At 36.4% G+C, this 14880-nt stretch overlaps 1 protein-coding gene across 1 annotated transcript in view; it reads left to right on the forward strand.

The window, feature by feature from the left end:
• Positions 1–14880, forward strand: part of LOC136866433 (2-oxoglutarate dehydrogenase complex component E1) — a 250108-nt gene that overhangs the window by 126949 nt on the left and 108279 nt on the right. Inside the window, exons 7-8 of the mRNA XM_068226528.1 lie at positions 1057–1236; positions 9505–9685. Of these exons, the coding sequence (XP_068082629.1) occupies positions 1057–1236; positions 9505–9685 (361 nt within the window). The remainder of the gene's footprint in view (positions 1–1056; positions 1237–9504; positions 9686–14880) is intronic.

A 14880-nucleotide genomic window follows, 5' to 3' on the forward strand; every position in this document is an offset into this window, starting at 1 on the left:
GGTAGTTTTTCCAGCTGCTTGTCTTCTTAAAGCTGCCATGATCAAATATTTTATCTGATCTAGTCAGCTAACTTCTACAGACCAGTGCGGCATGTTCATATCCGTGGAGTGGAGTGTCTGACTGTGTTTTCTTCTGACTTGCCAGCATTCTGATCTATAGATGACGAGTCTTATGCATTCAAACCTCATCGCTTCCATTTTTAGCTTGGTTTATTTAGAGTCCATTTCTCTGCATTGTAAGTCTCCAAACATTCAGCATGTTTTGTCATTCTGGTTCATACTTGTAAGGACTATATCATCTGCATAGAACATGTTTTGAAAGGCAATGTATATAATACATTCTTGCAATTTTATTGGACTTTTCTTATGGGTATCCTTGCCTGAGAATGGGTATAATAAACTCTTCCATCAATTAGAGAGAGAATAATCTAGAAAGTGTTGGAAGCAGTAGAGTGAAGGAGATAGGGTTTGTGGTAGATAAAGATCAAGGTGAAAGGGGGTAGCCATGGCCAAGTTACCAGGTTCAGTCTTGGCCAGTTGTGGTAATGCAGTACCGGTAGTTTATACTGTCTGGGACTTGATTATAAGACATGATGCAAATTCTAATTTTCTGTTATAACTTTAATTGTGAAATACTTGTATCGCCGATTGTTGTGAGAGTAGAGATAAGTAATAAAGAAGAGGCAGTTGTTGCATTGTTTGCATTTACTTCTGTAGGTACAGATATTCGTTCACCTGAGCAGGATAAACAGGTTGTGATGAGTGTAGGGATAGCTCATGAAATTGTTAAATTACATTGTTAGTGGAGCAGTCAGTAGTCTATGATGGGATGGATTTTATCACATTTAATTTGAAATGAAAGTTATGCTGGTTTGGTAAATATCACAAGCCACAGATTAAAATATATATTTTAAAAGTTTTTCTCCCATAGTCTGTGATGTATTGTCTTTTACATCACTTCTGAGCTAAATTGCTCTACTTTTGTTTCTTTTATTAAATTGACATTGTTGCCTACATTCTGTTTAAGAAAATATATTTCATCTTCTGTTATTTTAGGGTTCTGGTGATGTAAAGTACCACTTGGGCACTTACATTGAGCGTTTAAACAGTGTAACCAACAAGAATATCAGACTTGCAGTTGTAGCCAATCCATCGCATTTGGAAGCTGTAGATCCAGTTGTTCAAGGCAAGGCAAGAGCTGAGCAGTTCTACCGGGGTGATGATGAAGGCAAAAAGGTGAGAAACAGAAATTCTTTATGGAAAGTACATTGTATATGCAAGTTTTTGTAAATTTAGTTTAGCAAAATGTATGCCCCATTAAAGCAAGAATCCTTTTTTTCTTCTTTTTCATTACTTTGAATACTTACATATAATTTGCAGGATGTAAGTTTCGTGTTGAACCACAAGGATATGGCTTTTCATTTTGATAATCTTACGTTCTGTCTTCGATTCAAGCTACACCTACTTTGATGAGAAGCTAGCTACATATTGCTCTGAGAACATGCTGGAAGCAGGTGACATAGTCAAATGCAGAGCAGGCAGCAGGAACAGCAAGTAGTCACAGACGAGGCAAATGAGGAGACAGAGGACAGTGATGCCAGTAGAAATGTTCATAGCAGCAAGGCGATGAAGTAGGCAGAAGGCAAGACGACAGATGAACATAATAGCGTAATTTTGGGAGTCCATAACAGCACACAAGTCGAGCCGTGCCACATGGTACAGGCAAAGACTTAGTATTACAAACAATGAAAATCATTTTTTCCATATTGAAAGCATCTTAATTTATAATAATATAAGAAATTTATTATAACTCAACCTATTCAATACAGTACAAGATGTTAACGTATTAGTTAAACATCGTTAAAAATCGTTGAGACATGTGTCGCTCCTTCTGTGGGGCATCATCAGTCATATCAAATACCCCAAAATTCTACCAGACGTCTGGTTGGAAATAATAAAAATATGTTACCTGAGTGAATATATTAAAAAAACATTTACAATCTTATTAACAAAATATCAAAATTAACTAAAAAATGTTACACTAGTGAACACGTTGGTGAATTTTCACTCAAAACAAGGCCGTCCTATTGTACAGTATTGACAATAATGGTAGTTAAAGTCTTATTTGGTGCTAAGTTCGAAGACAGTTTAAAATTATTTTTTTTTGTATAAATGTTGAGAATGATTGCAGAATACACATAATTGCAATTTACTGTACGTGTATTTTACATTGTAAAATAATGTGGAAAAACATTCCAAATTTGTATTAATATCCATGTAGGAAAAAAAAATTTTTTACTCCGGACCTCAATATTACGGTCCTGGTGCATTCTAATCAGAAATGGCTTCAAGATGTGAAATTTTGTATGTGATTTATGATCAGCTTATGTAAAAAAAATTTGCATTACGTCGTAATTCAACTTGGATGTTTATATTGACTAATTATATTTTAGACTCAAACAAAATAGTTCGTCGAAGTATCCATGGGCTAATCACCTCCGTTGGACACTCTCTATGAAGACGGAGTGCCTAGAGAGTGTCCAACAGAGGTGATTAGCCCATGGATACTTCGACGAACTATTTTGTTTGAGTCTAAAATATAGTTAGTCAATATAAACATCCAAGTTGAATTACGATGTAATGCAAAAGTTTTTACATGAGCTGATCATAAATCACATACAAAATTTCATATCTTGAAGCTATTTCTGATTAGAATGCACCAGGACCGTAATATTGAGGTCTGGAGTAAAAAAAATAATTTTTTCTTCCATGGATATTAATACAAATTTGGAATGTTTTTTCCACATTATTTTACAATGTAAAATACACGTACAGTAAATTGCAATTATATGTATTCTGCAATCATTCTCAACATTTGTACAAACAAAAAAAATTTAACTGTCTTCGAACTTAGCACCAAATAAGACTTTAACTACCATTATTGTCAATACTATACAATAGGACAGCCTTGTTTTGAGTGAAAATTCACCAACATGTTCACTAGTGTAACATTTTTTAGTTAATTTTGATATTTTGTTAATAAGATTTAAATGTTTTTTAATGTATTCACTCAGGTAACATATTTTTATTATTTCCAACCAGACTCTGGTAGAATTTTGAGGTATTTGATATGACTGATGATGCCCCACAGAAGTAGCGAAACCTGTCTCAACGATTTTTAACGATGTTAAACTAATACGTTAACATCTTGTACTGTATTGAATAGGTTGAATTAAAATAAATTTCTTATATTTTTATAAACAAAGACTTAGTAGTCGGATGTGCCTGTAGTTTTTATTAAGTTTCTCCAAACATTGCCTACTTTCAAACTTTCTTATAGATTTTTATTTCTATTTTCAACTCTTGGCTCAACCTGACATCCTTCTTGTGCATTTCAAATAAAAAATTCTGCCTGTTACTTGCCCTGCATCAAGGCAGACCAAATGATTTGTACCAGTCTTTTGTGTTTGATACATGAAGAACTTGTCAAATAGCCAGACGTACAGTAAAACGTTTGTGTGCTACTAACACTTTTATCAACATTTTTAGCTTAATAGGCTGTGCTGTTATCATAGATCTGAAATTTTAATGTTCCCTTCAACATTTCTTTATACATGGCGTATTTTATATTGATGCATTCGTAATCCGAATCGTACTTGAATTTTTAATATGTTTCTAATATCCTCGTCACATTTAAAATTTATTGTGTGTAAAATTGGCTGGAAATGTCCACAATAAAGGACGAAACATGTCCGCATAATTATTAATGCTGACTTGAAAAATAAAAACTAAATATCAGTATTGTAAAGGTGTTTTCATCACTAACATCCTCCAGCTTGCACATAAGTTTTTAAAGTTCCTGGCTCAGTGCAATCAGAGTGGTGTCACTGGGAAAGTAGAGGTTCGAGATCTTTTTTCCACCGATGGACACTCCTCCAACCCACTTGTCTAAGACGCCTCATGTGATGTATTCACTGTAAATATTGAATAATATTGGCGAAAGGATACATCCTTCCAATTGATGAATTAGCTGAAGGAGGTCACAAATGACAAATATGTCCTATCTGTAATTCATCACTTGTTAAGTATTGAAAGGTGGAAGAAATAAGTTAGTCCATTAATTTGGGATGCATCCATGGTGGACTCTTCCTGATGCAACATTTGCAGGACAGGACATAGTCTTCACATCTAAGTGGCAAGAGTGGTATAAACTTTTCAACAGGTGGATAAGGTGGGGCAGCTTTCCCATCTCCCCCAGGCTTTTCCAGAGGTTTTTCCAGCAGAGATAATCAATCGACGAAGCTGATGTACATGGGGTATAGTACTCTCTTGCCTTTTTTATAAGCTATCTAAGGTTGAATATCTGCTCTCGGGTACCTCTGTCTTTCACAAATCTAGTCTGTTCCGGTGTCAGTTGCCAGGAGAGGAAGTACTCCTGCCTCTTCTGCATCACATAGAGCATAACTTTGTTAATGTGGGAGATGAGGGCTATCAGACACAAGTTGTTGCAGTCTGTTATAGAGCCTTTTTTTTATGGATGGCTGTGATGAGGGAGGTGTGTCAGTCATCCGAGCATTGTCCTGAGATCTATATCAGTCGACATATATAATGGATGATGTCAATACCATAAGGGCCCATCTTTGGATTTACATTAAACTACCGTATTTATGTACGTATTTTTTTCATTTGCATAATTGCACCCCTAATTTTGATGAGTAATTATTAGGTTTTTATTTGGATCTTAGCTGGAGTGCTGAAGGCAATGAAGTGCCCCTCTGACATCACCGCCAGCAATAGTTTAGTCTGAACTTGAGCGAAACTGCATTCCAATCCCCATGCCTAGAGTTATACCTTGACCTGTGCTTTGTGATAATTAGTTCTGTTTTTAGAGTACAGTAAGATTGTGAAAGACTTGCACATAGCTACCGCAGATACATGCTGTAATTTGTTCTGTGTAGTAATGTGTTAAGAAACAGCATCACAAGTTTTCGTAAGTAGGTAGCATGCAGTCAAGTGTCTTTTAGTGTCCTAAGTGCTGGTTTTTCAGTTCATCAGTTAGCATGGGGAAGTATAACAACTATACAGCCAAATATAAACTAAAAGCAATAAAATACGCCGAGGAGAATAGCAACCATGCTGCAGAGCAAAAATTTTCCATCTCGGAGGCACATGTTCGCTACTGGAGAAAGCAGGAGGAGGCTGAACGTTATGCTAAGAAAAGTATGCAATCCTTCAGAGAACCTAAGCATGGAAAAATTCTGAGATAGATAATGGGCTCTAAATGTACTTAGAAGAATTAAGAAATAATGGAATTGGGGTATCGCATATAATGCATGTAATGTTTCATTTTTGTACACGTGAAATTGCAGCACGGAGAAATATACCTTGAGCAGATTTCAAAGCAAGTCATAGCTGGATACACAGCTGGATAAGGTGAAATAATATTGTACTATCAAGAAGAACATCTCTGTGTCAAAAGCTGCCTAGTGTTCACACAGAAAATGTTATTGAATTTCATCGCTACTTAGACTGCAGGAACTCAATTTGTATTTATTGTCACAAATTGGCAGTGCATACCAAATGCCAGTCATTTTTTGAAATGCCAAGAAACTCAACATTGCAAGAGAAAGGAGCTTCAAGTGTATTAATGAGTCAGGCGCAGAAAAACAACGATGCACAGTCTTGCCTGCAATTACTGCAGATAGAAGAAAACTTCCACCATATGTTATCTTCAAGAGAAAGACAATGCCAAAATGTCATTTTCCACATGGGCTACAGGTATGCAAGCAAGATTAAGGGCTGGACGGACAGCGATCTAATGAAAGACAGGGTAAAAACCGTCAGGAAAAGCTGCCTTGGTGCTCTACTTTGCCTACCATTCATATTGATAGTTGACAGCTTTAGGGGACATCTCAGGCAAGAAGTCAAGAAGTCTCTTCGAAAGTAAAACAGACATGGTAGTAATTCCAGGTGGAGTGACATCTGTTCTACAACCTATAGATATGTCAGTTAACAAGCCTTTTAAGGATCATATGGAATGGATGGCAGCGGGCAAGCACACATTCACTCCAAGTGGCAAGATTTGGCATCCTTCTTTAGAATTAATGTGCCAGTGGATAATAGGAAACTGGAATTTAATACTGTGTGAATGGTTATGAAGAGCTTCAGGAAAACATGAATATCCAACTCACTGGATGGTCTCAAAGATGACAACTTATGGAATGGCAGAGAATCGCACTCCTCTGAATTTGTCGACTTTTCATCGGCCAAGAGCAATGATGAAATGTTGGGAGTAGCTGTAAGTTCGATCAGCGTTCTTTTTATTACCTGCATGAGACTTGCATTTTGTTACAGTGTTCATAACGCTAACGCATGTACTACCAGATAACCTACTTTATGATTACAGATTTGTATGCTGTTCTGTAGCAGCGTACAACAGTGCAAAGCAAACCACGCTAATTTTTTCACCTGTTCACCTAGTTGAAGCAACTGTTAAAAAGCTGTAAACCTGGTGGTAAACTTAAGTCATATAAATTCGAAAACTTGCTTTCTGATATTTCCTTTGTATACATTATACGAGTAATATTGCAGTGATGGAAAATGGACAGCCTACTGTAAATATGTACAACTGGCATGCAATGTTGTCGTAAAAACTATTTTATTAATGTTTGTCTAATCTGTAAATGAATGTTCAGTGTGATACAAAATGCTATTTTCATAGCTGTCTTGGTGATTTCATTGATTTTCTTTAAAATTTCAGTGTAACTTAATCCCTTCAAGAAAAAAGTCAGCATAATTTCTGTAGCTTGATTTTAGAACACAAAACTTGGTCAAAAAAGTATGAAAATTATGCAGATAAATATGGTAAATAGACAGTTTTTTCATCTTCATTTTTGTGAAAATGCCTCATTTTTTGTACATGAGTGTATTTTTTAACATCATATCTTTGTAATTTTGCTCTTATTAGTGTGGATTAATTTTGAGCTTTTATACCATGTTATGGTATTAACTACAAATGTGAATGTTTTGTGAATCTTCATAGAAGGCAGTTTTGATATCTTTATCCCCCTCAAGATGTTTCAACTTCACTGAATAATTGATTTGATTGTTGATTAATTTTTGAACAGTAGCCATTCGTTTCAGCTCAACTTTACTACAAGGACTGTAAGGATTAAGTTCTTAAGATCTAATATTTTGCCTCAGAAAAACCTGCCTTCCTTAAGACCTATCTGTGTCGTGCAACATAAAGCAAACTGTAAAATAAAAAATAAAAAAAGTATATACACCAAATATAATTATATTTAAAACTAGCTGATGTACCCGTGCTTCGCTACGGGATTCTCAGAAAGACTGACTTTGTGGTTTTTCTAACCTGAAGTCACCATAGGTCATTACAAAAACGTAAGTATGAATGTAGCGATTAAAAGCAATGCTATCATATAAAATACTCGATCAAATGGAAAGCCGCACGTTTTATCACTTTTAACGAACAGTGCTGCGGTTAGATTGCGGTGCCAATCTAATAGTCCAAAGTTCCAGAGCTGGGATGACCAGGCCGCAGATTGCCATGAACACTCATCTGCCATTATTCCGCTAAATATGCACACTGTTCATTCCAATCAGTGCCTCAGAGTAGGGATTGAATAGCCCGAATGCTATGATGATCCAGTGTGTTACGTACCAGTAGTATCAGAAAATTTGTAAACCAGAGAAATGGCATGCTAAAGAAAAAAGTTTTCTAACTCCCCAGCTACTTCCCATCAATATTCAGACAGGCTGTTACACTCTGTACGACTGGGCGAGTTGACCGTGTGGTTAGCGGTGCGCAGCTGTGAGCTTGCATCCGAGAGATAGTGGATTCGAACCCCATTGTCGGCAGCGCTGAAGATGGTATTCCGTGGTTTTCCACTTTCACACCAGTCAAATGCTGGGCCTGTACCTTAATTAAGGCTTAAGGCACTCCTAGCCCTTTCCTATCCCATCGTCGCCATAAAACCTATCTATGTCGGTGCAACGTAAATCAAATAAAAAGTACTCTGTACGCAGCAGTAATCCTATCTACCAGAGATGAGGGGCAACAGAAGGCACAAAGCACATCACGACAAACAATGGTCAATGTAATGTTATTGTTGATCAATGTTATGAGCTTTCTATATTGTAGGCCTTCACATTTAGATTTCTTTCGACTCTGTGATTTGTAAAATATTTTATACCATAAACTGTAGTTTCTTATTCTCCGACTTTACATACCGATTTTCATTAAATACTGTTTACCCATTTTCTCGTTACTCGGCGCTGATATGGACTTAGTAACAAAAATCCAAATTCATGAATATCTTTGTGATCATAGCCAGTACGGTAACAATGTATAAGACATGAATAATAGGAAATTTAATACTATATAACCTTAGTTATGTAGCATTCATCGATTACACCTCTAATAAGAAATATTTGAGAATTACATTTTAGGCCTTCCCATAAACTACCATTTCACTCAGCGTGAATAAAATAATTTACAGCCTAGACTATAGCGACTTATTTCCTGACTTTGCATACCGATTTTCATCAACATAGGATTACTAATAACAACGATATTTGAGAATTAAATTTTAGGCCTTCCCCTAAACTACCATTTTTCTCTGCGGGAATACAATTATTGATAGCCTAGATTGTAACAACTTATTCCCCAACTTTGCATACCCATTTTCTTGAAAATACGACCGCTAATAACATAAATAGTTGAATTCAATTTTAGGCCTTCCCCTAAACTACCATTTCACTCAGCGTAAGTAAAATGATTTATAGCTTAGATTGTAGAGCCTCATCCCCCGACTTCACATACCGATTTTCATTAGACCACTAATAACATAAATAGTTGAGAATTCAATTTTAGGCCTTCCCCTAAACTACCATTTCACTCAGCGTGAGCAAAATGATTTATAGCCTAGATTGTAGAGGCTCATCCCCCGACTTCACATACCGATTTTCATTAAATTCTCTTCAACCGTTTTCTCGTGATGCGTGTACATACATACAGACAGACAGACAGATAGACAGACAGACAGACAGAAATTACAGAAAAGTAAAAAGTGCATTTTCTTGTTACTATGGACATGACCGATACAGAAATACCATTATTTTCAAATTCTGAGCAATGTACAGACAAAACTCTTATTTTATATATATAGATTACTTTTATAAAATAAAACTGTAAAGGTTTTTAAGTATGGGGAACCAAAGTACTGATGTGTGAAGCTTTCTTTTACCTGTAATGTTCTTATTTATCTGGCAAATTTTAGAATAAAAGGAACAAAGGAAATGTCAAATATTATTGTTTGTTCCTTTCTATTACATGTTTATGAAATGAAGGATATTATCTCATTGTACTTCACCTTCAATAACAATCTATCGAATTATTTGTTTCTTAAGGACTCTTACAAAACTGCTTGCTATGGTTCTATTTTGCCAGTCAGTTCTTTATTTATTCTGGATATTTTAATACAGGTGATGTCTCTACTACTTCATGGAGATGCAGCTTTTTGTGGTCAAGGTGTTGTCTACGAAACATTCCATTTGTCAGATTTGCCAGATTATACTACCCATGGCACTATCCATATTGTGGTGAATAACCAGATTGGCTTCACCACTGATCCTCGTTTTTCACGTTCTTCTCCTTACTGCACAGGTGAGGAAGTACTATATTCACCAGAATAAGAATTTGTAGATTCATATTATTTTTAAAAAATTTTAATATGTCTTTTTCCTTCTTTGCTGTCAAGATATAACAGTCCTCTGCAGGACAGCATACATTTTCTGTAAACTTATTGCTAATCTCAAATGTTCACTAATTTCTACTTCTTTTTTCTGTTGGGTTGGGAGAACTGATGGTTAAACTTAAGTAAAGGTAACTGTCAAGTTATGAAATCTTGTTACTGTTTCTTCCTTTCCATTACATGTGTTATAAGATGAATGATATTACCTCATTGTACTTCACCTTCAAAAAGAATATATCCATCTATTATTGCTTTTCAAGGACTCTCTCTTACAAAACTGCCTGCTGTGATTTTCCATGTTCACACCAGGCAAGGACTAGGAGTGAGAAGGAAACAACCATGGCCTGTAGCTTACTTAACCGAGCTCGATAGCTGCAGTCGCTTAAGTGCGGCCAGTATCCAGTAATAAATTATTATATTTAAAAAAACCACCTTTCCAATACACAAAATCCTTATATTTAGGATGAAACCATTTAATTACAAATTGTACATGTTTCGCTCAATCTTAGTGAGCATCATCAGCCATAGATAACATAAATCATTGGTGGGTCAGGGCCCTGATCTTGGTGTATATCACAAATGAATGTCTAATATACATTGATAAAAATATATGAATTTAACACTTTAAAAATAATCAATAAGATTATATGTGTCTATTAAAACAAAAATTGATCATTAAAATTGCTTAAAATGTAAAATGGAATGGATAACTTAAAATGTTAAAATAGTATGTAGTGATTAGATGTTCTTAAAAATAGTTGTCCATTATATCTACGCTCGATTGCATTAGACTGTTTATGAAAACAGTTTTTCGTATCAGGGTGAGCTCTTATTATAAACTATGATGCTGTTTTTTTTTTAAGAATAATCATGATGAGAAATGCTAAAATCACATATGATGGTTGAAAAACGAAGTTCACTGATGATAAAACGTCGTCTAGGTCGGCGTAAATTAGCCTTTATGGGATTCCTCGTGTTGTGTTTCAGACATTATTTTGTGCAGTAATGTGTTGACATTGGTCTCCTAACGGAGAATTACTGATCTATAGAGCGTTCCAACCTTAAATTGCAGTACAGCGTAGATGGAGCGTGCTGTTGCGAAATAGACTCGTGAAGATCACGCTCGAGTGTGACTCAAACAGTGCGTCACAGTTCCACATTTTTCGTTTGTAATTTTGTAATTTTAAGTTCATTCATTCATAAATTGATATTTGTAGCATGGCAAAATAAATACAAAATACCTTAATCACTGTCGTTGCTCTCAGATAATGGACGTACACCTGCTATCATTACTGCAAGGACTGATGTTCCTGCTTTGGATGAACTAGATTCGGGAGATGAACTTGAGGATGATCTGGAAGATGAAGAAAGTCTTATTAAAAACTGTTCATCATCGACATCGTCCTGTAATTCGTCTGTTTTCCACAAATCTGCTTCATTTTTCTTTACTTCGTTCACGTAATTTGCCCAATTGTCTACTGTAATGTTCTTATATGCAGCGGTTATTAAATTTTCCATATCATTTTTCTTGAATGATATGTATGATACCAGATGTAGTTTTACACCTGGGACCACACCATGTCAATAGGGTTTAACTCGCAGTGATAAGGCGGGAGACGTTGAACCTGCCGACCTGCCGCTTTTGCCATTTCATCTATTCTCTGCTTATCATACAGAGCCCTATGCTGAGAAGCGATGTGCAACAATTCTCGCTTGAGCATCCCGTCCTCCAAAGATATTTGCTTTTTACGTAACCACTGTACGATGTCATCTTTTCGCCAAGAAGTCACCGGCAAAGGTTTCAACTTACAGGAATGATAAGCGGCATTATCCAGCACAATCACGCACCTTCGGGAGTGTTCGGCAACAGTTGTTCCGAAAACCACTTCTCGTAAATTTCACCAGTCATTTCCTCGTGGGTGTCCGCTGTGTTTTTATGGCATAAAAATGTTAGTTCAGCATTTGGAACAAAACCATGTTCATTACCCGCGTGGACTAAGGCGAATCGCGGTCCTCGGCTTTTCGGTGGCCTAAGTCCCGAACTCACCCCTTCAATGGCGGCCTGCCGTGCACTTTTCACTGTCGTATCCTTCCATTCTTTTGTCACTGTCTGCCCAATATTTACCCACGATTCATCTGTGTAAATTATAGCTTTATTTTGTGCCCTCAAACGTGTTATCTCCCTGAGATATCTGTGCCTCCAATTAATAATTTCATCAGTTTCAATGAAAGCCGCTTTATTACCCCGTCTTAAATAGCGGAAGCCTATATCATGTAAGAAGCGATACAACGTAGTTTTGGAAAATGGTGGCAAAGAATCTTCTCCATTTACCCGACTCAAAATCACGTTCAATGTCGGTGGTATGTTAGCAAATAAGAGAGTGAACCATCCGACACACTCCACTTTGCACAATTTCATCATATTTAATTTTCCTTGCATTTTTCTGCCGTCCTTCTCTTTTTCTTTTTTTTTTCTTTTTTTTTTTTTGCGGGAGTTCGCAAAGGACCATGTGTGTGTTCCTTCCGTATAGCATAGAGATTTTTCTTTCGGAACAACCTGTAGCTTTAGCTGTTTCACTGACTGCACTAGTCACATTCATGGTCTTTAAGAAATAATCCAGGGCACTCATTATAATATTGCGTTCCTTTCCCCTCAGTTTACCTACGGAACGTTTCTTTTTAATTTGACGATCCATTGTACATCCTTCTGCACTTTTTCTTCGAACTAAGAACCCCCCGCACGAGCACAAGCACTAACTCTCACAACTCAAGAGACTACACAAACACAACAAACACAATCCACTTGCCCTCAAGAACTATACATTTATTACTGATCTTTACTTAATCAATCTTATAATACTGATTAAATGAACACCACTGCACACGGCTGTCAGTATATTTAAAAGCTCAATGTTTGGGAGATCATTACTGGCCAGCCATCTGAGTCACCCGTGAAACGTAAACAAACGAGACGTTCTCCCTGTCATAAATAAAGAGATAACGAGGTAAGGACTTGAGGTATGATTTAAAAATAACTTCCTATCCGAACACCGTTTGATTCGCTTTAACCACGCCATGATCCTTCTGCACTTTTTCTTCGAACTAAGATCCCCACGCAGGAGCACGAACTCCCGAACCACACAAACGAAATACACTTGCCCTCAAGAATTGTACATATGTCACTGATATGTATTTAATCACTATTATACACACTACTGACAAAATGAGCACTGCACTGCATGCGACTGTCTGGAAATGTTAAAAGTGCATGTTCGGGAGATCACTACCGGTACTTCAGCCAGCCAGCCAGCCGAGTCAGACGCGAAACCAAAATTCAAGAAGACATTCTTCCTGTCACAAATTAAGAACTAAGCAAGATAAGAACTTCAGGATTGTTTTAAAAATAACTTCCATTTGCCTCGCTTTGACCCCCCCGTGCAAATTCAATAGGAAAGACGCTGGCCAGCGACTGACTTTTTCGTGTCTGCACATAAAAATCCCTGAACATGACTGAAAATAAACGCATATACTGCATTTTGTTATCACTTAAATTTAAAAATAAACCTATCTACATCGAGCTGAAATGTTTCTTTACAAGCAGTGAAAAAATTAGGAAAATCATGAATATAAAATAGGAGTTATGACATGATAAGTTCTATGCAAAGAAGATTTTGCATTTGGCGTAACTTTCCATTATATTACTATTTTCATACTAAATTATTTTTTTACATTTTTTTTTTTGTCAACGGCATCATATGCGCCTTAAAATTATGTACATAACACGATATTCACCCATTTTAACAGATAACATTCTAATTTACGGATATTTGGCAAACCCTCTGCATTAGAGTAGTACAGCGCTATCCGCAAAACATGGGAGAAGGAAAGAGACAGAATTATCCCATTACTGCTGTACTGCAATTTAAAGTTGGAACGCTCTATAGTAGGTGAAGTTTAAATCGGGTGTATCCCGTGTGTGAATTGGTCCCTTGGTTGTTTATTGAGGTTTGATGGTAACTGACTTACTGCTGCTCATCATGATTATTCTTAAAAAACAGCATCATAGTTTATAATAAGAGCTCACCCTGATACGAAAAACTGTTTTCATCATAGATAGTCTAATGCAATCGAGCGTAGATATAATGGACAACGATTTTTAAGAACATCTAATCACTACATACTATTTTAACATTTTAAGTTATCCATTCCATTTTACATTTTAAGCAATTTTAATGATCAATTTTTGTTTTAATAGACACATATAATCTTATTGATTATTTTTAAAGTGTTAAATTCATATATTTTTATCAATGTATATTAGACATTCATTTGTGATATACACCAGGATCAGGGCCCTGACCCACCAATGATTTATGTTATCTATGGCTGATGATGCTCGCTAAGATTGAGCGAACATGTCCAATTTGTAATTAAATGGTTTCATCCTAAATATAAGGATTTTGTGTATTGGAAAGGTGGTTTTTTAAATATAATAATTTATTACTCTGAAATCCAATACGGTTGTAAAATGAGATTTATAACTTGTAAAATAACAGTATCCAGTAATCGGGAGATAGTGGTTTCGAGCCCCACTGTCGGCAGCCCTAAAGATGGTTTTCCGTGGTTTCCCATTTTCACACCAGGCAAATGCCGGGGCTGTACCTTAATTAAGACCACAGCCGCTTCCTTCCAATTCCTAGGCCTATCCTATCCCATCATCGCCATAAGACCTATCTGTGTCGGTGCAACGTAAAGCAAAAAAAAAAAAAAAAAACCCTTACTTAAGGCCACAATTGTTTCTTTCTCACTCCTAACAGTTCCCTATTCCATCGTCGACGTAAGACCTATCTGTGTCAGTGCAAAAGAATTAACCATTATCTTCTTCCTTTCACCACCTCCTGAAAGGTACTGGATGTAGTAAACATTGCAATATACTGGTAGTCATTAAACGTCCAACTCCGTGGATAAATGGTTAGCATGCTGGCCTTTGGACCAGTGGGTCCTGGGTTCGATCCCCGGTCGAGGATTTTAACCTTAATGGCTCGGGGGCTGCTGGGTGTGTGTGCTGTGTTAAGCATTAGAATTCATCGTAGGTAGGGCCCCATAC

The sequence above is a fragment of the Anabrus simplex genome, chromosome 1 (assembly GCF_040414725.1).
Source record: "Anabrus simplex isolate iqAnaSimp1 chromosome 1, ASM4041472v1, whole genome shotgun sequence".
Classification (NCBI taxonomy): Eukaryota; Metazoa; Arthropoda; class Insecta; order Orthoptera; family Tettigoniidae; genus Anabrus; species Anabrus simplex.